At 42.0% G+C, this 24,592-nt stretch overlaps 1 protein-coding gene and 1 non-coding gene across 2 annotated transcripts in view; both read right to left on the bottom strand.

The window, feature by feature from the left end:
• Nucleotides 1-24,209, bottom strand: part of si:dkeyp-14d3.1 (transmembrane protein 132C) — a 294,470-nt gene extending 270,261 nt beyond the window's left edge. Inside the window, 1 exon segment of the mRNA XM_042101730.1 lies at nucleotides 24,139-24,209. Coding sequence (XP_041957664.1) covers nucleotides 24,139-24,184 — 46 coding nt within the window. The 5' untranslated portion in view covers nucleotides 24,185-24,209.
• trnal-uag lies at nucleotides 7,749-7,831 on the bottom strand. Its single transcript has one exon. It is a non-coding gene; the product is annotated as a tRNA-Leu (tRNA).
• Nucleotides 24,210-24,592: the final 383 nt, after the last annotated feature.

Genomic DNA, 24,592 nt, shown 5'->3' with positions numbered 1-24,592 from the left:
AGTCTCCGGCTCTGCTCCCACCTACTTGAATGCCCTCATACAGACTTACACTACCTCCAGACCGCTGCGCTCCTCTGACGAACGACGTCTAGCTCTACCACCGGTACGCTCAAGCCAATCCAAACTTTTCTCATCTGTTGTTCCTCGTTGGTGGAACACACTGCCAGTTCTTACAAGGGCAGGGACATCCTTTTCCACTTTCAAAAAGCTCCTGAAGACCGAGCTCTTTAGAGAACATCTACTCTCATAGCAACACTTACAACAAGTCTTACTGATCCTAGCACTCACCAGCCGTTTTAAACTGACAAGTAACTGTTAAAAACAGCACTCACCGACGCACTTATTCTTACTGTACTCTAATGTTTTTTTAAACTGTCCTAAAATTGTGAGAATTGTTCTAAAACTTACTGTTTACCATGTTGTTAGTCGCTTTGGTTAAAAAGCGTCAGCCAAATGTAATGTAATGTAATGTAATGTAATGTAAATATAGAATATTTATATGGATGCATTGACATCAATATATATACTCACTTATCAATGTAAATATAACGTATGGATGGCTCATTTCCCTTGATGCATTTCACATCACATTATCTACTGTAATGCATGCTGATTTATGAAATTATAAATATTACATTTTTGTAAACCTAGTTTAGACACAGTATTCAGAAAGCATAATAAAAACACATATTAATGACTGAACCCATAAAGCATAATAAAGCATTACAGTATAACCCCTTACATGCCCAAAAAAGGCCCATATGATCACATTCATCTAATCTTTCCTAACGATCCGCTAGCTGTCTGCCCCATGAGCCGGCCGTCAAAAAACCGCGTCTCTGTAGGCAGCCTAGGCTCTGATATCTTTACACAAAAACAATTGCTATCAACAAGGGTTGGCAACCAACTCAAAAGCAAAATAAAGTGTTTCAACAAATAACCGACGAGATGCGTGTTTAGGAGAGTTTTCATTGCACGGGAGGGAGGGGGAGGGAGTAGTGAGCTAGCTCTCTGTTTTGTTTGAACATCAACTGAACTGACGTACCCCCACTATCGCTGATACAACCTTTACTAAGGTTTCTTTTACCTTTTGATATTGACAATGGTGATATGTTCAATCCCTTTGTGACATGCAAGCTTTCATAATGATAATTGTGTAGGGTTTTGTAGCGAAGAATGCAGAATAAGATTAGGAAAATGGGGAGGTGGTGTCATTGTCCTACACACAAGATCTCAACAAAACTGAGGTGAATTCAGGTGAAGCTCAGGTGAGCTCAGGTGAAGATTTGAACATGCATCACGGTAAGCAGCATTATTTCAACTTCTTTGTCACAATGTCACAGTCTCCATACAGACAAAAGTTCACAAAACCTGTTTCAGTAATGCAGAGGACAAATAGAGGAATGTGAATAATTCTTCAGTGAATAGAGAAGGAAAATACTATGATTCAGAGGCGGAAGGCTCTGTTTGCAGATGATACTGCAAACATAATACCTTCTTTCAGCAACAAAGAAGTCCTGTAACTTGGAAGTGATAACTTTCACATCAAGCCCTGTCCCCATGACAGACAGAGAAAGGTGTGATTTGGGTGAGTTTTAACTAGACTTTGGTGAGAATCACATGTGACCCCAGTAGCTGCCACTAAAACATTCTAACAATCGTAGGTATCCAGTGACTGAAACAAAGAACATAAACTCATCCATCAAAGTGGGCATGTTTGAAGAGTCCCTGTTGTATCTGGCAAGCTTTTACTGCATCACATCCGCTCTAATGCTGTGCAGCAGTGTCCGTGGACGTGGCATTGACAGATGCCAACGCAGCTAGGTGCCATGTTGGCGCAGAGCTTGGAGTCTTCAAAGTCAACTTGGATTCTTCAAAACAGGTCATCTCTTTGTATCCGGTCCTGTGGGGCTGGTCGTGACTCCGCATTGCTGGGACGAGGGTTCACTTGTCTGGAGGCGAATCAAAGTTAGGCCTCCCAGCTCTGACAGTTACCCGCAGGCCTGACTTCTGTCATTACAGAGTATTCATCCCTCAAGCCACGACTACAGGAGGCATTTGAATTGGTCTAGAATTTCCAAATGCTATTCGTGCTCTGATCATAACCATCCATATTCAGTCAGGATTTGGTTGTCTCCAGATGCATTTGTAAGAAAAATAACTTTATGCATTCATTCACGTCTAATGCCCTGTTATTCATATGAGACCTCCTTGCACTGAAAAAAATACTTTACCATTTAGGGATGCACGGATTGAGAAATTCTGGGCCAATACTGATACCGATAAAAAATAATTTGGCCGATAACCGATGCCGGTACCAATATCTTTTTCTTTGTTTGTTTACTTCATCTTTGTTGTTAATTATCCCCTTCAGTAGAGTAGAAAGAAAAATATTCATAAAAAAAAAGAACTGAACCATTTTCAAATCTTTTCAGGCCTTTAAAGCACAATATTTACCTAGTGCAGAAATGATGCAGCATAACAGATAAACATCAGCCACTGCCATCTGTAATATCATGTCATATAAATATACCAATAGCCGATATCAGTCAACAAGTCAAACAAAAAATACTTATAATGTCCTTTGGTTCCTTATTCCTGATGTGCCTCTGAGCTTCTGAGCTGTAATATTAACATTAGTGCCAACTGCCTTGACCATCGTCTGCATGGACGGCGTGCAGCTGTAATTGAGGACTGGTGGTGCGTTGAGTCTAGCGATTGAGGATCTTTCCCTGTCAGAGGCCAACCGAGCGGCTGATCTGCAGGCTGGCTTTACCTTACCTTAACTTTATCTGCACAGCAGGTTTGCTTAGAGGATATCAGGCTGACCTGTGATTTCGGAGCACAGACGACCTATCAATAGCGCTCTCAGATCAGACTGGCCAACAGCACCGCGTCATGTGTTGATCACAGCAGGAGAATCTGCATTACCCACGGACTTATTTTTCAGTGTTTTTGTGTCTTTTTAGGTGTCTTTGTGTGAAACGCTTTGAGTCGTCATTGTGCTGGAAAATGTGATATAAAATTAAAGGACTTACTTACTGTACTTTACTAACTTATTCCTCATTATTTACTTTATTTTTTCCGCATCAAGTAAAAGTAACCTAATTCACAATTTTGGCAATTGCACAACATGGCTTCTGGATGAGCTTTATTTCATTTTAATTTTCAGGCAGAAAACGAAATGTCAAGAGGAAACTATTGGGGCGTCACCAGTACCCCAATCTCATTAACCACTGGCTGTTTTAAGAGTAGTTATCTTTCATTCCCCTTCCCCTTGTTACTGGTGTATATTGTGAAAAAAGAGACTGTGAGACAAAGAACACATTACATAAGTCTCTTCTAGGGCTTACATTAACAAATCAAATTGAAGATAAACAAAAATATGCCAGTACAAAGGCAGAGTTTGCACATTCATTTGAAGCTGGCTGAGTGGAATGGGTACAAAGAGTATTATATAAGAAATAGCACTGACTGAGTAGAAATCTCAACTGTGGAAAAAGTTTAGAACAATAACAATGAGAACAACAAGATGGATGAGAGTCGTGTAAGTCAGTGTATACTGTAAAACTGAGCAAAATCTGCCAGCAAACAATGCAGGTCTTCAATGTTTTTGTCCTTTTTTTCTTGTGTTGCAAGACTGCAAGGAATGTCAGTGTGCAGGAGCACTTAATCAGGAACAGATCTGTGAGTTGTGCACCTGACTGAAGGCAGCCGGTTGTCTTTGAGTTAGCGTCCATCGCCGGGAACCTATATATGGCTCAGTAGTACACACACACACACACATACTTTAAAATATACATACACACACTTATAAGTCATTCAAAATTCACACAGGCCAACACACACACACATACACACATACACACACCGAAAGAGAGAGAAAAACACATATACACACATGCACAAACACACCAAAATACAGACATAAATGCAAACACAGACACACTCCTCACATGCGCACACAGACACAAGTTTCACAGAGAGAGACAGATACACTCAGACGTACACAAACACACAAACAAACACACACACACACACACACACACACAAACACACACACACATTTATTCACTGATTAGGATGACTCAGAGGCAGAGCTGAGCGGAGTCTCATCACTTGATTGCATGCCTAGGTGGGTGATCATTACCAGGCTTCCGATCAGAGGAACACACACACACACACACACTCATACACACACACACAGCTCCAGCAGAACCCTCCCCAGTGTCTCTCGCCTGTTACACTCACCTGCTCACTCACTCACTTGTTTTCTTTCTCATGATTTGAGTATCTACAACACCCAACTTGTTCAATTACAATCCTGCACTCACACACACACACCCCCACAGACGCCCACAAGAACATATGCAGACACAAACCTACACTCAAAATACTGACAAAAGACAAATCAGAGAACACACGCTCACACACATGCACGCGAGCGCACACACACACACACACACACACACACACACACACACACACAAACAACACACACACACAGACGCACACACACACACACACACACACACACACACACACACACACACACACACACACAGACAACACATATGTGTGTATTGTATGCATGCACTACAATTGCACACAAGGACAGGGAACTGAACACAAACAGAACTGAACTGAACACACACAAACACAAACACAGAGAGAACGAAAGAGGTTTATGGAATAAAACTGGCTTCTGACAAGACCATACAAACAGAGCAGGAGGTAGGGAGGAGGAATTAGTGAGCATGAACAGATAGTGAGGGATGACTACACGGAGGAGAGCGAGAAAGATAGACAGGGAGAGAAAGAGAGAAAGAGAGAGAGCAAAAACAAAAACAGTAACAGGAAGCAGTAGGCAAGCATGGATGTCTGACTTATGTAGGACTGTTGCCCCAATAGGCGATGACTCACTACGTTTGCATGTGTATCTGCCGGATGGGCTATAAAGACTTCTCCGAATTCTTAAAGATTGACACTGCCTTAAGACAAAACCATTAATACACTCAAGGGTTGGTGATGCTGGTCTCTTATGTAGATCAAATGGGAAATGGGCTGAAAGGCTACCAGATGTGAACAAAATTTGAAGTGAAAATACAAATGTGCTTTGCATAGAGTGGAACTGGTATTCTTCTACAGTCTTTGAGTCTCTCACTATTACAAGATACATTTCTGCACATCCAATGTGCTCTCTTCATGAATGGATCTCTAATAAAGATCATGCGATAGCCATCAGAATAGTGAGGGAATTCCTTAAGGCAGATGGTTATGGTTATGGTTATGGATTTAGCAGACGCCTTTGTCCAAAGCGACACATAAATACAAAACAACATAATAATATTTAAAATTGAACAGGGAACAGATTAAAATGTAGGTCAAATATAGTAAGGAGAATAGTTGTAGTACACAATAATATCAATTCAAGCAATAGCCTAATAAAAAGCAATGTAAAAAAGGGGAAAGGCAATAATAAAACAATAATGTCAATTCAATCAATAATATAAAAACAATGACATGCTAAGACTACATTAAGGAGAATATCAATAATAAACAATAATGTCAAATTAATGAACAGCCCAATTAAAATAAAACAACATTATATAAACCATAACACATAAGCGCTTAAACAACTAAGTATATGTTGAATAGGAATGTCTTTAGACCCCTCTTAAACGACCCAAAACTACCACAGGAACGGAGAGCACTGGGAAGTTCATTCCACCAACATGGAACCACTGATAAGTGACTACAGTATGTGCTAGGCAGATAAGTGACTACAGTATGTGCTATGGCCTCCAACAGCAAAAATGCATATGTGGTGTTATGCTGGAGTTGTCTACTGTCTCTGCTAAAACAACAGCATGACAGTCATGGGTTTTGTCATGTTTTGTTATGGTTTTGTAATGGTTTTGCATGGAAACAATGTAATTGTTTAAGATGAACCTGTATAAGATTGAGCCTCGTCCCAGAGAACTTTAGATTTGCTGCTGGAACTTTGCTGCCGGTAACATGTCCCCGGTCATAATTCTCATCTCCGATCATGATCAAATTTGGTAAACACACACACACACACACACACACACACACACACACACACACACACACACACACACACACACACACACACACACATACACACACACACACACAGGTATAATAATATACAATTGCTGAAAATCCTGGAAAAAAGATAGAAAAGCGATAACAGATTTGCTGAAGTGTATCATACAGGTACAGTAAAGACGAATTATGGAAGCCTCTCGAAACTTACAGTAATAACTCCTGATCAACACTACAACAACCACACACAGAAACACACTCTCTCTGTCACACACACACAAACACACACACACACACACACACACTTCTTCAGTTCAAATCTTGAATTTCCCCTTGGGGATCAATAAAGTATCTATCTATCTATCACTCCCACTCACACATACACATGAACATGCACAGAAGGTTAGAAGTGCATTAAGCTCTAGTGCATTTATAACCCTGTCAAGCAGACCTGACAACCTGACACACAGAGCCTGTCTTGTTTATCCAGGTTCTGCTACATCCTGAGTCCAGTTTTACTGCAGCGCCGTGTAATCATGGAAGCTCAGACTGACAGCCAAGAGCTCAAAACTTTCAAAAAGTTGTCAAACTGACATCCAGCACTGTTCTCTAATCAAATATTTTACCAACACACACACACACACACACACATGCACACACCTAACCATGAGTACTTTTTGTCCGACTCTTAAAATGTGCTGACAATTAGATCTGGCCCACTCACTTAAGCTTTTACCAGAGCTCCATTACTGTATATGGTGTGTTAAATGATAATGATTATTTACTGTCACTGATACTATGTACCTGGTACAAGAGCTATAACTAATGTTCTTTTAATTATTAATTTTATATCCAAGAGAAACATTATATTTGGTAAACTCTTCCAGATCCAAACTGTAGGAGCTCAGGGCCATAAACACACCCCTTAGACCAATATGTTTTCCTGGTAGGTTGTAATTGGGGATTTTATTAAATGCTTCATTAGACTTTGTTCTATAAACTAAAGCTGAAATGCATCATGCTGAATAGCCTGCTCTACAAAGCATATGCTGTATTATATATACATTACTGTATATATGCTTCCTCTTATGTTCAGTAAATTAATACCCACATTTGATCTGTCATTGGAATGGTCTCAGCTATCTCCCCAAAGCATTTGCTGAATAAAATGTGTAATTGCCTTTCAATGGCTTCAATTTTTTCTTTCTCCTAGAGGCAATTCAGAGTATATCTACTGTACATCTATAATGATAGCCTGAAGCGAAAGCACACAGGGCAAGGCTAAAACTAGCTGGCAAACTCTCCTCCTCACAAAGTCTCGATGTGCCAAACGGTAAGGATGGAAATTACTTTGCACACACACACACACACACACACACACACACACACACACACACACACACACACACACACACACACTTATACTTTAAACAGCCTATATCAAGGTACTACTTTGCAATTCAGATGAAATAAATGATGGTAAGAAGAAAGTTTACAGTGATTGGGACTCTGAAAGGGGTCTGTTTCAGATGGAGGTCACAAGCTTGCAGTATAAAACTGCCTTTTCCATCTAAGCAGCAGTGATTTTCTGCTGTTTGGTCATAACCTCTTTTTGGGATAGCAACATGTCCTTTTAAAGTTCTGTGGAATGACACAAACCATCACCTTAGTCAGCATGACACCAGGAGTGGGGTTTGAACCCACAGGGACCCCTGTCCATTGGATCCTAAGTCCAACGCCTTCACCACTCAGCCATCCTGGTGCCCATAAAGGGCTAGGTAAACACTTTTCTATGTAACGCTCAAACATGTGAGGGCTGATTTAGCATGTAGCGTTACAGCATGCACGCACGCAGGCACAGGCACAGGCGCACGCGCACGCGCACACACACACACACACACACACACACACAGGCATCTGCTGGAATATGAGCATGTCCCTAAAGAGCTGTGCCAATGTCAAACACAATGCAGCATTTCATTTCTGATCTGTGGTTCTGATCAGAGCATCAACATAATATCAGGAGTGGAGCTCGAACCCAGGAGGACAACTGTCCATGGGATCTGAAGTCCAACACCTTAACCACTCCACCATACTGGTGCACAGAAGGGACCAGGGAAATATTCTCTTATTAAGTTTCTGATGCTGCATCAACGCCTTCTGCTGGGTAAGCACAACTTGGAGAGAAAGTTCACATTACTGTAATACATTTTTATTTCACTTTCTTCACATCTGGCAGCAACTCAGCTCCACTGGAAATTAGATTCATTTTCATTTCACTGTCGCCCACTCACACAATTACCAAACCAGACTATGTGTCGGCTTTCCAATTATTATTTTTTTTTTACCCACTGTAGTAATAAAGTCTGACATAATGGTAATTCATCCTGACACTGGCTACTGTAACAAGGCTTTCCATTAGCATATTGTCACATACAGGACTTTTTACAACACCCAAAGACACAAAACAGAGTTGGATTAATGGATGGGGCTTCAGCAGGTGCTGAAAACAGAAGTCTGTTGTGCCACCATGTTGTCCTCACAACGAGACTCAGCAACAGGTTTAGCTATGCGGCGGAGCAATGGCAGTGTTGTGTTGTGGCTGTTGCCAAGTGACAATCAGCTGACCCTTGCTCGATCCTCGATCTTGAATTTCCCCTTGGGGATCAATAAAGTATCTATCTATTTATCTATCTATCCCCTTCTGCAAGTCCATTTCTCTTTGAATAAAACTGTCAGCTAGATACCAGTTACTTTTCCTTTGGGACAAATTGGTTCTAAAAGACCAAACTGTATTGACGTTCTGGGCAGTTGTAGGACAAAGCTTCCCCCAAAGCTTCAACGTCCTGAAGTCTGCCCCAAAGATGTCCTAAGCCATCAATCAATCTCCGCGCAAGCAACATACATCCTTGAGCCCTGGCAGCGCCACAGATGTGAGGCACTAGCATGCTAAAATGGCACCCACAAGTATAAACACACACACACACACACACATATGGCTTATAAATGACTGGTGTGTGTGTGTATCTAAGTATAAGTATATATACTCTTTTGATCCTCTGAGGGAAATTTGGTCTCTGTATTTATCCCAATCCGTGAATTAGTGAAACACACTCAGCACACAGTGAAGCACACACTAATCCCGACGCAGTGAGCTGCCTGCTACAACAGCAGTGCTCGGGGAGCAGTGAGGGGTTAGGTGCCTTGCTCAAGGGCACTTCAGCCGTGCCTACTGGTCTGGGTTCGAACCGGCAACTCTCCAGTTACAAGTCCGAAGCGCTAACCAATAGGCCACAGCTGAAGTGCCTTTGAGCAAGGCACCTAACCCGTGTGTGTGTGTGTGTGTGTGTGTGTGTGTGTGTGTGTGTGTGTGTGTGTGTGTGTGTGTGTGTGTGTGTGTGTGTGTGTGTGTGTGTGTGTGTGTGTGTGTGTGTGTGTGTGTGTGTGTGTGTGTGTGTGTGTGTGTGTGTGTGTGTGTGTGTGTGTGTGTGTGTGTGTGTGTGTGTGTGTGTGTGTGTGTGTGTGTGTGTGTGTGTGCCAAGAGGCATTTACGCTGGGTTGGCCACACCATTCGCATGCCTGGCTATCGCGTCCCACGCCAAGTCCTTTATGGACAGTTGCTCAACTCCAAGCGGGCCGCTGGTGGCCAGAAGAGACGATACAAGGACTTTACCAAAGAACCCTTGAAGCGCTGCAACGTCAACCCTGGCCAGCTCGAGGCAATAGCATCCAACAGACCAGCCTGGAGAGCCACGTGCAACAAAGCAGCTGAGTAAATCAACGACACCTTCATCCAAAGGAGGACCGCAAGACGTGCCCAATCATCAGGACATACCTGCTCCATCTGTGGAAGAGTGTGCGGCTCCAAAATCGGCCTCCATAGCCACGTTAGGTGGCATCAACGGCAACAACGTTGACCAATCCCCCCCCCCCCCAACCCCCTGGAACAAGCGTCATCATCGGACACGATGGACAGCTAACCGTGTGTGTGTGTGTGTGTGTGTGTGTGTTGTTTGTTGAAACCCAAGGGAGCCACACTATAATCACAGGGAAGCAGGTTTTATGGGGGGTGTGGGTTAAAACCTTCAATACTTCTTATTCCTACATTACATGGCTCACAGCCACACTTACATTATTTTTTGCAATTGTAATATCCTGTTTCCCAGCTACTGCTTTTAAAATTAAATAAATACACTCTGTGCCTCTCAAATAACAATGATATCGGTTCAGTAATAAAAAGTATTATTCAAGCGACAACAAAGTAATATTTTGTGTACCCGTCTGAAATTCAATAACTCACTGGCACTGTCTCGGTCTAAAACTTCGCTGGAGAGAATGTTTTCACAGTGCAGTACACAGGACTGCCTTTCTTGGCAAGTGAGAGGGAACCGAATGGGGAGGTTTTATTCGCTTTGTGTTTTGTGTGTGTGAGTGTGTGTGTGTGTGTGTGTGTGTGTGTGTATACGTCACAAGTGTGTGTGTGTGTGTATGTGTGTGTGTGTGTGTGTGTGTGCATCACGAGTGTGTGTATGTGTGTGTGTGTGTGTGTGTGTGTGTGTGTGTGTCTGTGTGTGTGTGTGTGTGTGTGTGTGAGAGCCTATGTGTGTATTAACCTGTGTTCGGGTGAATCATGCTCCGTATCATCTTAAAGCACAGAGCATTTTGCATGGTCTACTGGCCTTATTTCTGTAGAGACACTCCCTTGCATCCGTGGTCTAATTCCACGATTTGGCATCATCAAACAGAACACAGGATCTGAGAAGCTATTACACAAAACAAGCAGTTGACTCCCAGTTGTTTATTTTTTAGTGTCTTTGTGGCATTTTGTTTATGCCTTGTGTCAATAAGTTAGACTGAGTGGGAAACAACAACAGCTGATGAGTTCACACACGGACATATTGTTGCAGCAGTCTTTTCATCATACTAACAGGAAGAACACACCAGGTGAATGGGTTTCTTTTGACGTCTGTCTCTCAGGGGAGGTGATATGTATTTGCAGCACGTTGTTGCTCTTAATTGCATGATTACGGTAAATTAGACTCACAATGCGTTATGGTTAATCACAGAGACCATCTTGGGGTGCTGGTGTGTTTAGGATTTTAAATACATGGTAAACAAGCCTTTTACTAAGAATCATCTAGGGATCAACATCATCTAGGGATGTTGTTTTTTCTTTATATCTTAGGAACAGTGGGGGAAACTCCCTGGTGTTTGGCACCACGTGCTCCCTCTATTGAAGGATTGAGCACCTGAGGCGTCTAGATGAGCAAATGATTAAACTGCGGCATCCGCGGGTAATATCCCTTTCCTGGAAGAGGCCCTGGGAGACCACCTGCAGCACCTGCTGGGAGACTGAAACTAGGAGGGATACGCTGCTTTGCCTGGCTGGAACAAAGCACCCTTTCATGGTCATGAGGTTCACCTGGGGTGAGTTTGCTTTTTGTCATCAAAGATGGAATAATATGAAATAATCAAACATACTGTCCATGCCTCTGCCTTGGTGTTACAATCAGGGGTTAAAGTGTGTGGGGGGGGGGGGGGGGGGAGGAACGTAGTTCTGTCACCTCTGATAAATTAATAATAATAATTCTAATAATAATAATAATAATAATATATTCTTTCATACCAACGATTTAGCACAATAATATTGTTACATTAAATGGTGAGTTAAGTTTTCGTGTGTACAGAGGTGACCAAGAAGCTAGCAATTCTTGTTCAAAAAGTATTGCTACACCACGATACTCAATATCAACGGTGAGTATTTTTTCCCCGTTGCACCGATATTGGATTTTAGGGTTCCCCCACCTGCCAAATCCCACTTTAAAGGGACACCAGGCAAGCCTGGAGTTTCGATTCCAGCTGCATATTTTCCTTTGATATTACAAACTGAGCATGCAGCACAATTAACAATATTCAAACTTCTATATTTCAACAATTTGCTTTGGCTGAAACTAATAAAACTGTCCTGTATTCAGCAGCAGGCCTGTCATGACAATTACGTTATCAACCTATCGTACAACATATGGCAATATCAAGCTTATCGCTATACTTTCTGGGACAATATATCATCCAGCAAAAACAGACAGGCAAAAGTGAAGGGCCTATTCAGCAGTTTACTAATTTAATGGCAAAAGATTGTTGGAGCGACATTAAATGCAGGGAGCAGGTGAATTCCACAATCTCTTCCTCATATGTGTCCATTTGTTTGGTTCAGAAGAGGCAGTAAATCTTTTTGTGTTATTGCCTGCCAGTGATTGGTTATCAGGCCTGACCTTGAGGACCACAGACAGTTCAATAAACATCAAGGCCCCTTCATTAGCCATGATTAAAAGAAACACACTGTCTTTAAAATGGCTATTACCCCCACCCCCCCCCACCCACCCCCCTGCTAATCAAATCAAAGATGGAGAAGAAACTTTAATTAGTCTGATTCACCGGGTCATCAGACCAATTCTTAACAAAATGTACTCAAGTGAAATAGTTGTCATTTAAGAACATAAGTGTTAATGAAAAAACGATTGACCTTGTCCTAGATCAACTAACTTTCTGATCATCTCAGAGGTTTAAAAGTGATTGAGCACCCATGTTAATATGTTGAAAATAAATAAATGAGATTGACAAATTCAATAAATATATCTTATGGAAATTCTACATGAGCTCACAGTTCAGTCATAATTAAAATATGAATTATAACAATGCTTTAGGCCTAGAGCAGGCCACCTACAAAAGAATTACATCAAAGATGGCGCCATGAATCTTTGACATGAAAAAAGGTTTCCTGCACACTGACAAACGTCTATGTGATATTGCTTTAGGAAAGAACCCAGATGTGATTGTCCTCATTCGCAGTTTAGGAGTGTGCAGCAAGGTAGCCTAATGATAGACTAAAGCATGCTTGAAAGGAAAGGGAGCTTCACAATGGGCAAGCTTCATCCCTTGTCACTATCAGGACTTCAATCTGATTGGGTTTGGGTCTGATTGAGTGTTGGGTTTGCATTTGCCCGGTGAGTCTTTGTCGAGTGATCCAAGGTCACACATTCAACTCTCTCTTTCTGCAGACTGTCCTGATCGTCCTTCTCTTGCTGTTCTCGAACCACAACTTCTGTCTGTGGTGTCTTACGCACACACATGACATCCCCAAGTAAACTTTTGCAGTGGTCTGAAATATTGTGTTTCAAGTGATGAAACATATGCTACCAAGGTGAAAGCATAAGCATACGCACATGCACAGAAACACAGACACACACACACACACACACACATAGACACACACACACACACACACACATACACACACATAGCCGGTGTGTCCCAAATGCGCTGAAACTTCAAACCCCCAACTCTCTTTTTTTATCACACACATCAGAGGCAGAGTTCAGCTTCTGTCAATATGATTCATTACACCACAGACGCTCTGGAGGATTTTGTGTGTGTGTGTGTGTGTGTGTGTGTGTGTATGTGTGCATCTATGTATGTGTGTGTGTGTGCTTGCGTGCGTGTGCATGTGTGTGTGTGTGTGTGTGTGTGTGTGTGTGTGTGTGTGTGTGTGTGCGTCCACGCTTTACATCACTTCAGATGAGGCCCCGGGAGAGGGAATTAAAATGGGCAGCAAGTTTATCCCATTCCAAACATTTTAACTTGAGCCGTGAGCACTTGCGATCATATTTCTCTGTCACAGCCAGCACTGACAGACTAGCAGATTGGATCTTCCACATTCACTTGCACATTTAAAAACGGAGTTCTGAACGTCTCTCACAACTTTGCCCAATGATAATAACCACAGTGCCTCTTTATATACTGTAACTGCATTCATGTGTTATTGCACTTAGTATAATACTTCTCATAACATAACATAATTGGGGCAGACGTGGCCAACTGGTTAATTTAGGGTTGCCAGTTTGAACTCTGACCAGTAGGCACGGCTGAAGTGCCCTTGCCGAGCGCCGCTGTAGCAGGCAGCTCACTGCGCTGGGATTAGTGTGTGCTTCACCTCACTGTGTGTTCACTGTGTGCTGAGTGTGTTTCACTAATTCATGGATTGGGATAAATGCAGAGACTAAATTTCCCTCATGGGATCAAAAGAGTATATATACTTATACTTATAACAAGTCATAACATTTTATGCTTCAGCATTAAGTCTTTACAATTGTTCCTCAATGTCATATCATGAACATTCTATAATAATATTATAATTTGCTATAAAATTGCTTTGCTAAATGTATTTGAAACACTTTTGGCGTTTTGGCCGTGTTTCTGAAGCAGTTAAAAGACCCCTAAAAAGGCATCCATCCCACATATAAGACACACAAAGCAAAGTGAGTCTTCACACTCCCACACAGCAACAAAACCGAGGATTTGTCCTTTTGGAGAGGAAAGTCAAACACGCTTTTCTTTCTTGCTGTCTCGTCCCACGGGCAGACTCAGCCACACCAGGCCCTAACCACACAGCATTGATGGGACTAATCTCCACAGATAACAACCACCAGACATTGACAAGATTACAAAAACAATTCTGTGAAATGTAGCCTGGAGGAACAAATGGTTTTGGAGGCTTTAAATGGTATTAGAGATGGTTCCGTTTTAGATTATCCATTTAAACACGTTTAATGTCTAATTAATTCATTACTGTATTGATTCATGTATTAATTCATTTCCTGTTGGTTGGTCTTCAGCTACTTTGATTAGTTTGCCTCATTACTCTGTAACTCAAGCTGTGACAATGTAACCAGTCAAAGTAATTACTGTAACACAGTCATTAATTTCACAACACCGCAACACTCCAAAATCTCTCTCTGTCTCTCTCTCTCTCTCTCTCTCTCTGTGTGTGTGTGTGTGTGTGTGTGTGTGTGTGTGTGTGTGTGTGTGTGTGTGTGTGTGTGTAAAAGCCGAAAATCATAAGTATAAGCAAACAAGAATTTGATCTCTTTGAGGAAAAAACTCTGCAGGAACTGTCGGAATTTAAATTGCCCATCACAGCGTGCATGAGCAATAATTCTGACCACCCATTGAATTCCATTACAAACAATCTCAACTGACAAAAACTTTCATCAAAGTCACACTGCAAAACAACAGCACATCTCAGGCAGGTGAAAGCTCTCTCCTTTTCTGCAATCACAACCTCCAAACAGAAACACATTCTCAGACGACCGCAGACGGGAGATGGGGCTGCTGCTGCTCTAGCATGGATGCTCCAATCCAGTTACGATGTCAGAGGGCAATTCCATGGAAAATTATGTTTTTTAACACCGATAAAATGTGTTGGTAATATGGTATGATGTGAATGATTACATGACATTTGAGCATTTGCTATTTTTGGCTGAAGAATGTACATGAGAAAAAAGGCACAAAAAATGAATGTTATCATTCACATCATACAAATGCCAAGGCATTTCACTGGCGTTATGGATGTGACAAAAAGTCAATTTTCCATGGAATTGCCCAGATTATTCCAGATTACAGTATATTACCTTCAGTGGTACTGTGTGCACGTACCCACCCAGACATAAGTTAAGTTTTTTAATTAATCTCCCCAAGTCTTTGAATATATTTAAGATAATTGCATCATCATTATTTTTTCGAATGAACACACACTTTTACTGTGCCAACCCCCCAAACTTTTGGCTTGCATAACGCCTCTGATTGCCTAAGTAAGATAATAGCTAGTGTACAAAATTTCAAATAGCACACACAGTAAGCATTCTGTCTCTAAGAAAGAAAATATGCTCATTCAACGTTTACACATAAATAATTCAATGCTACATGAAGGTTAATTGGTTTCATAACCGTTTTACCCACAATCCTCCTTTTCAAATGTTCCCTCGGCTCAGCTGTGTTAGGCTGGTAGGCTGTGTGGTCGGTTCTAACAATACCAGAGTCATCAGTTCCTTGCCCAGGGAGCTAATGAAATATATCATTGCTGTATCTGTAAGTTGCTTTATATAAAAAGACTCTGCTAAATGGCAGAAAGTAAAGGCCAACCTCCTAGGAGGTTATACACAGTGGCCATACGAGCAAAAAAACGGCATCAAAACGGCTCCCTTGGACAGTGGAGAAGTCACCTCCACACCGCAACGTGAACAAATGGCTGCTCACTTCCTCTTCCTGAGACTAAAGGGATTTCACTGCAGACTTTTAATCCATTTACTCTGAGCACACGTTCTTCCTCTAGGCTGCGCTCAAAGTACTTTTATGTTGTTGATTTTGTTCCTGAATCTCCACCTCCATGTTTAAATCTATACTGTATGACATCACTCTTCTGAGGGGACAGTTTCACCTCTACCTAAGCTGACCAGGTATGATTGTGGTGGGGGCTAATTTTAGGGTTGAGGTCATGCTCACACTGTAAATCAATATGCATTTGACTTCCAAATTTGGTCAAAGGAGTAGCTAGCGTATTCAATCCAAAACCCTAACTGTCAATTTTTCCATCCCAGCAGCTTTGAAACCCTGATATGATGTATATACACATGTACTGGAAGACATTAAAAAGAAGCTCGTTCCAGCTTCAGACCGATCAGAAATGTATTGCTTTTATACATCCATGTGTTCTTGTACATCCAGCAACCAGGCAAAGTACCCCCAGGGCAGTGGAGTGTGTACATCCCCTCTGGGGGTAGATAGAAAAACACATCGTTTTACTGAGCCATCATGAGATTGGACTGAAAATGCATTAGACCACACACCCATCTGCCACAAAACCAGATGGCTACTAGTACTACACTTGGAGACCTTCAATGTTTAATAAATCAATATTATCATATCATATCATATCTTAAATCATATTACAAGTAAAAACAGAAAGTATAAGTATAAGTAAGTATATATACTCTTTTAATCCCGTGAGGGAAATTTGGTCTCTGCATTTATCCCAATCCATGAATTAGTGAAACACACTCAGCACACAGTGAACACACAGTGAGGTAAAGCACACACTAATCCCGGCCCAGTGAGCTGCCTGCAACAACAGCGACGCTCGGGGAGCAGTGAGGGGTTAGGTGCCTTGCTCAAGGGCACTTCAGCCGTGCCTACTGGTCTGGGTTCGATCCGGCAACCCTCCGGTTACAAGTCCAAAGCGCTAACCAGTAGGGCACGGCTGCCCAAAGGCATACAGACAGACATACAGACAGTGTAGCTATACAACTGTGCCCTTATCTGTCATGTAATGTAAAACATTGCAGAAGAAACAGACATAAAACAAAACATGTCAAGAGAGGTCACGTATCAAGTGAATGCAGACAAGCCACCACAGAAAGATAAAAGAAAAAAAATATATTATCATCGAGGCCTGTGACATTGCCAGAGGCGTTTATCGTCTTGTAAGGTTTGCAAACGGCAAAGACAAATCAGTCGTGTCTAGAGTGGACCAGAGCCAGATGCTGACCACAGGTGTGTTCAAATTCAGCAAACAGAGGCGAACATTCAAGGCATTAGTCCAAAATCAATGTTGGTTTACACAGAACTACCTCCTTATGCTGTTTGAGTGCGTTTGCAAACATTTACGGTGAATGTTGGCAAACTTTTGTCTTTGCTTGCTATTTTAAGTACACCTCAGAGTTGTTCTCCATCCAGGCGGCGGAGTGATCATATCTGTGTTTACACTGCACATATGCTTCCATCCAAAATAACTTCCAGTGGCCTACAGTCCATTTATACAGACATCCTGCGGTTGAAAACTCCATCACGCTCACACACACCAAGTTTAAATGTGCATTACCCACTTGTAGGTGGGACCCCAGGCTCCCAATAAAAATAACAGCTTTTATACCAGTCAGTGATTACATGACTCATTGCTCAGTGGAGAGTTGCCATTGGGTGGTGGTGAGGCCTGTTGGTATAGGAGAGCACCTGGGTGCCATGCTTACTCAGGGACATCTTATTTCACAAAACTTGGACGCAGACGTTTCAACCCAGGCAGGGAGGCAAAGGCTAGAGACAACATGTATACCTCACTGACAAACTTCCCCCTCTACTGTGTGACATCAGAGTGCAGAATAAAATGTTGATACAGTAAGACTATGATAAACAAAGACTCAAAAACTCAAAAACTCTGCCCATAAATCGTTGTCCACACAATTAATTCCCTTAAAAAACATTAAGTCTAATACTGTATATGTTTTCTGGAAGCTTACAGATATGGATGAAATAAAGCAACATTTAAAACAGGCAAATCTAATTTATTTTCATACAAAAAAGGAGCTTAAACTAGGCTTCATAAACTCTTACCAATATCAAACATAGCACTGCACTCTACCATCTGAGGACACAGATCCATCCCCAAGGCCTCAGCTCTCAACAGAGCGTACAGGCCAGCAGCAGGGACACAGCATACTGTATGTCCCCAACGCTGGGTGAAAAAGTGCGGTTTGAAAAGCTGGACGAAGTGGAAATCAATAAAGAAAATCCCCCATAGAACAGAAACCATTCCCATTAATTTCGCTGCTTAATGAATTGCAGTTATTTTGAGCAAGCACCACTAATATTCATGGAAGCACAGACCATAAGTCTTACGTCTCAGAGGGCCCTTTGTGTTTTTCTTTGAATGAGCAATACCTGCGTTATTCCATAATGTTTACTGTGCGTTGGCTAAATCTGCCAGGCGCAGATGGCTCACTTAAGCAGAGATACGACACAGACAAATGGGCACCACACTATGAAACACAGACAAACAAAATGACAACACACACAAATGAAACACAGACAAACAATTCTGGCACACACACACACACACGGCAAACCCACAATAAGACAGGAAAAGTTGCCTGTGCACACACTCAGCAAACACAAGGCATGATACACTGGCATGAGGTTAGTTAAATTCATGCAAAAATATCATGTGCACACACACAAACACACACACACACACACAACACATACACACCTGCAAACACATACACATTATACACACACACAAACACACACACACACACACACACACACACACACACACACAGGAACAAGTTTAGACACTGTACAGAACAGTTTTTATTCCTTACTTTATCTCGATCTCCTGTTGTTTCACAATTTCCCTGCCAAAAACACAAGGAGAAATACCTGACCTCCAACAGCGGGACACCACGAACAGTGAAGCTGGACACTCTGACCGCCAGACGTCCATCTGAGCAGATAGACCCAGGCCCTGACCCTCTGCCCTTCCCTCACCCACAGATCAGAAGCTAAGATTCGGCCTTCATACCTCCACCCTCGCACACCACCCTACCAGGACTTCTACCACCCAGCAGGGGCTCCAGAAGGTGGACATCTTCAGGGCTAACGTTCTGGCATCAGTTGCTGCTCTGTGACAGGACTGTGGGTCAGGTCACGTCACGTCTCTTATTTTGGGGGGAGAGTTTATGGGGTGTGTGTCGTGTGAGGTCTGTTGTTTTGCTGTGACCAGTTTGCAGTAAGGTGGAGCATACATAGTTGAAATGCCCATTCCATTCCATTTCAATTCAAAAGCAAAAGTAATTCGAGGCACCGACATGCAGTGACATAAGAAGTCAAAAGAGTGTTTTCAGGCATGACGAGTGTTATTGAAATGCTCGATGGTGTTTTAATCCCCCACCGTCGACTTCAAGGCAGCGCTGCGACCGTCGACTTCAAGGCACCTAACCCTAACCCTAACCCTTGCCTAACCCTAGTGCCTTCCATGCAGCGCTGCCTGGAAGACGATGTTGGGGGCTTAAAACACCAAGAGACTATTGGCTCTGAAATACAGTGAAATAGTGTTTTCTCTGCAAGGTAACAAAGTGAATAAGGTTCCTGTGCTTTGTTGTCCTTCATAAACACTGGACACTGAGGAAGGCCATGTGGCCCAAACATCTGTTTGTAACCCTTGCTGAGAAAGAAAAACAACAATAAAAGGCAGCAAAATCACTTGGCGTGTGGGATATACAGAACAATGCACCCAACTCCCAGCAATAGGGAGAGTGCAGTGTTCATAATATAAACATTTGTAAAGCCATGAAAACAAAATGTCTCAAACTCCCTTCTAAAGTTAGGTTTGTTAAATTGTGTTTAGATTGTATCGCACTTGGGGGAAATAACTGTGCATTCTCTTGCATTCATCTCCGAATTCCAGGCTGAGCTCCCCACTGTCCTGTCTGTTTGAAGAGTTTAGACCATTCGCCTCATCCGCAGTGTCTGCATAGGGGCTTTGTGGCAATGCCTTTTGTGAGAAGTGTTATACGAATAAAACAGAATTGAACGAGCAGTGTGAATACTTTTGTGACGCACACAGCATGGTTCCTTCTGCAGTTCCTTTACTCTCTCTGTCCTTCTCTCCCTCTCTCTCTCTCTGCCTCTCTGTCTTTCATTCTCACTCTCTCTTTCTCTCTCTCTCTCTCAGCCTCTCTGTGTTTCTATCATTCCCTCTCACTTTCTCTCAGCCTTTCTCTGTCTCTTATCATTTTCTCTCTCTGTTTCTCTCTCTCTCTCAGCGTCTTTGTCATTCTCTCTCTCTCTCTCTGAGTGATTCTAGCAGAACTGGATAAAGAGAGTGTTGTGTTACACACACAGTAAGAGGATGACCTTGGAGTTGACGCTTTTCTGTGGGTGCGGTGTCAAAAAGGTGTTCTCTTGGCTCTGACCCCATCCTTTCACCTGCTCCGTGGCAGGCCACAATCTACACACACTGTGTGTGTGTGTCCTTGAGATAGACCAGATCTGTTTCACTGAATCTGTTATTTACTGAGAAGCAAACGCACGACATTGGTGTTGCTCGAACAAAGATCTACCAGCTGAGCTTTAGGAGCACCTGTGGATTCATAGTAGGATCACTTCAATATGACGGGTGCACAACACGCCTTTGAAATATGCTGTGAATTGTGGGGAACAGTGCACCTATTTTGTTAGATGCCATTCATTTGATGAAGTTGTGAATCATGCCAATGCGTGTGGCTTTTGTAGTCAGCATGATGTGTCTGCACAGGGTAACATTGGGAAGGGCTAATAGACAATATGGGATGGTTTGTTGTAGACCTACTGGTTGAACTTGGCAGAAGCCATTTGCTATTGACAGCTTAACCTTTCATTTCCCCAGGCAACATTCCTGCTTCTTTTTTTTTTTTAAACCCATCCTATTTGAGAGAAAAGATTTCATACCGTGGAAAGGGGGCAAGAGAGAGAGAAAAGATTTCATACTGTGGAAAGGGGCATGAGAGAAAAACAAAACACATATAACACATAACCATTCCCCTTGTCTGCTTTGCTTCACTCCATCTGAAATAATGAAATAAGTCACGATCTCTAAATGTGAAAACACAAACATCATCTCCAGTCCATTATCAACCCATTTAGGCCTCCATTCTGTTCTTCCCACTCACAATGGCGAAACGGAGAAGAAAATCTACTCTCTTTGTAGCCACAGATGGCTAAGGGGCAATTCACCGATAGATGGATAGATAATTACTTCATTAATCCAGCAATGTTGGACTATGGTGTCACAGTGCTACAGTGTTTGGCAGGGAGTGGAGATGAACTCTGTGTAGTCATATGCTCGCTTGTTAGTCTCGCATGTTAGGACAAAACACAACTACCAACTATGTGAGCATGCACAATTATACAAGTAGAATGTAAAAAGCAACACGGATAATGGGTGAGCTCCTGTATAAAAGTGAATAAAGGTCACAATGCAATTACTGACATGGGTCCTGATCATAGTCCAGTATTATAGTATCATTCACTCTCTGTTGCATTATGCAATCTGATAATAAGACATAAGTGTACTATTACCGTGAAATAAAGACATGTTCAGCCATGCTGGATATTGAATTGATTAAGCAGAGCAACTATTGACCATCACAGTATGATCCCAGTCCTTCACAAAAAAAAGCAATGGAGCTCTATCCACAAAACGAAAGAAAAGCCAGATAGCAAGAATGAAAGATCGACAGAATAACTCATACCACAAGAGGAGGGGAGAGTGGTGGACCTCAAAACTTGCTCACAACTTGTTAATAACTGCTAAATGGATCAGGCCACATAGGAGCTGGATAATGATTGAGTCTGTTCTTGAATCAGCCCAGGACAGCGACAATATGTATTACATCCTGGAATACTACACCAGGTTGACCATGAATGTGCTTCATAAATACATAAATATGGATCAGCAAGTGGAGGGGTATGGGACACCTCCAGTTGGGTTGCATTAAGTTCCTCTAAAAGTTCTCTTGAGGAAGTGCAGTATCAAAACACCTGAGACTAATACAGTGTCCTGCTAATTTCAAGACCCATTGCAAACATGGCTATATTGTCAGACCTTGATATTTATTATTATTATTATTATTATTATTATTATTATTATTATTATTATTATTTTGCTTTGTCACTGTATTTGACACAGCAGAATAGACGACCTCTGGTGATAACCTTAAATATAATCGTTGAGATTAATGATCTGAGTGGTCAGAGTACACTAAATCATATTTATAAGATATTCAGACTCGAGTTGAGATGAACTTGGCAGTGTCCTTCTAAGCAGTGTTCTGTGCCAAGCTGGTTTGCATCTTTAAAGAGGCCCTTAAAGGCGTGGGTTTTTGAACATTCTAAAATAAGATTCCGTTCCGCAACAATTCAAGGTTCTAACATTCTATGTTGAATTCAATGAACCCAGATATTCTTTAGAACGATCAATTTTCAACATTCCAGTCACACCGGTGTGACGGTACACCTTTAAGTTCAAAAGCAACTGATACGACAGTATATGTCACATACAGTATATTTTATATATGTAACATTATATTTGTAGGCGATATGTAAATAAGTAGATGCTAGTACAAGTACATTATCCAGAGTTTGACAATAAATGAGCACAAACCTCATGACAATCACAAATCTTGGAAGGAGGCTGTTAAAGTGCCACCTGTGATGCTGTGGGCAGAATGGGCCTCAGCCCAGGTGCATATTCTGATGATAAGAGTTAACGAGTAAGTGCAGACATCTCCACAATCCAACCAAATTACACTAGAGAATACTATGCAACATGCATCTACTTGTTTTATGGATGTGGGGTTTTATGGACAGGTGGGGAGAATATCGAACACAAATTGGCTTTATTACAATTTCCTTGTAGCCTGATGCCTTTTCCAGGTTATGCCATTTGTGCCAAACCATATGGGTCCTTCCTGACAGTACTGTTGCACAACGCAAGTAAAGACACCAACACATCCAGAGGGATGGGGGTGTCGGATCTCCTGTTCTGCCCTCCTTCCTTACACATATTATACAGATTTAAGTAAAGGTTATATAAAATCACACAAGTGTCTTTACTACGAGCACAAACAAAAGAGAACGAACTTGATCAAGAGAAACGTGAAACATACAAACACACCACGATTCATTCTCTTGTTTCAAATATATGTTATGTTCACCGAGAAGTTCGGATATCCGACTGAGAACCGTTGGTACCAAATGTAGGCTACATAACAAGCTGCAACAATACAACCACGTTCTGCTATAAAAAAAAAAAGAAAAAGAAAAAAAGAAAAACGTTTCGTGCAGCTGGATGCCAAAAGGGTTCGGTTGCATTTTATCTGAGAGATTTCCGTTTTAACCCAGATTAATTTCTCTGACTGTCATTGTGGAGAGGGCGAGCGACCGTGAGAGAATTAATGCTTAGGCTACTTGTGTGCGCGCGCGCGCGTGTGTGTGTGTGTGTGTGTTCTGCTATGTCGTGCACCGGATCAAGAGTTTAAAAACAGGATTCAATGTGACAGGTACATTGCGCCTGTGGTGCAACATGCCGCCGTTGCGTTCCAAAGACCAGTGGCAGCGCAGCACAGACCTTAACGTTATCTGTTGTCACGCAGAACAATGCCATCGTGCAAGCTCCATCACGGAACCACGGAGCGTCCCGTTAATTAACTGGATTCTCGCATAATCTCCAATACACACGCGATTTGAAAACGCACTTAAACGAAATGTCCAGCGAAATGTCCACATAATGGCCTCAAATTACCATTTCAAGACCAATACGTCATGAATAGGATAGCACTTGATGAAAAGAGAGGGATGAGAGCAACATTGCTATATTTTAAAAAAGTTAATAAACACAGTCAAGCATATTTTGCTTACCTCCAAGAAGTATCACAATTGACTGCAGGGTGCAGACACGCAACATGTTAACTTGTGCTCTCCAAAAAACTTCCATTTGGTTTCGTGTTGTTTCACAGGGTGAGAAAGGAGAGATGATGAAAGTACGACGGCTGCTGGTTATCACATTAAAATATCTGGTAGTTCCCCAATTGCAAAACACATTGGTGTGCTACAAAGTTGCATTAAATCCATGTCACCAACCCTTGCTGGTTTAATCGTCCTCGCGTTTCCAGTACTTCAAGAGCATTAATGTCCAAATCACTATCTCATTTGACTTCCCGCTGTTGGAGGTCAGTTAAATGCACTATCACTTAACACACGGTCCTCGCAGCGTAGTCATGTATTCCGTTTGATCGACCTGTGCTACTTGATCGGTGCAGAAGCGGGAAGCACATGCGCGATGATACTTGCCAAGCTCAGAAAATCATCACAA

This window comes from Alosa sapidissima, chromosome 8 (assembly GCF_018492685.1).
Source record: "Alosa sapidissima isolate fAloSap1 chromosome 8, fAloSap1.pri, whole genome shotgun sequence".
Taxonomy (NCBI): domain Eukaryota; kingdom Metazoa; phylum Chordata; class Actinopteri; order Clupeiformes; family Clupeidae; genus Alosa; species Alosa sapidissima.
The sequence above is the reverse complement of the archived record's forward strand: the minus strand, read 5'-3'. Positions and strand labels throughout refer to the sequence as shown.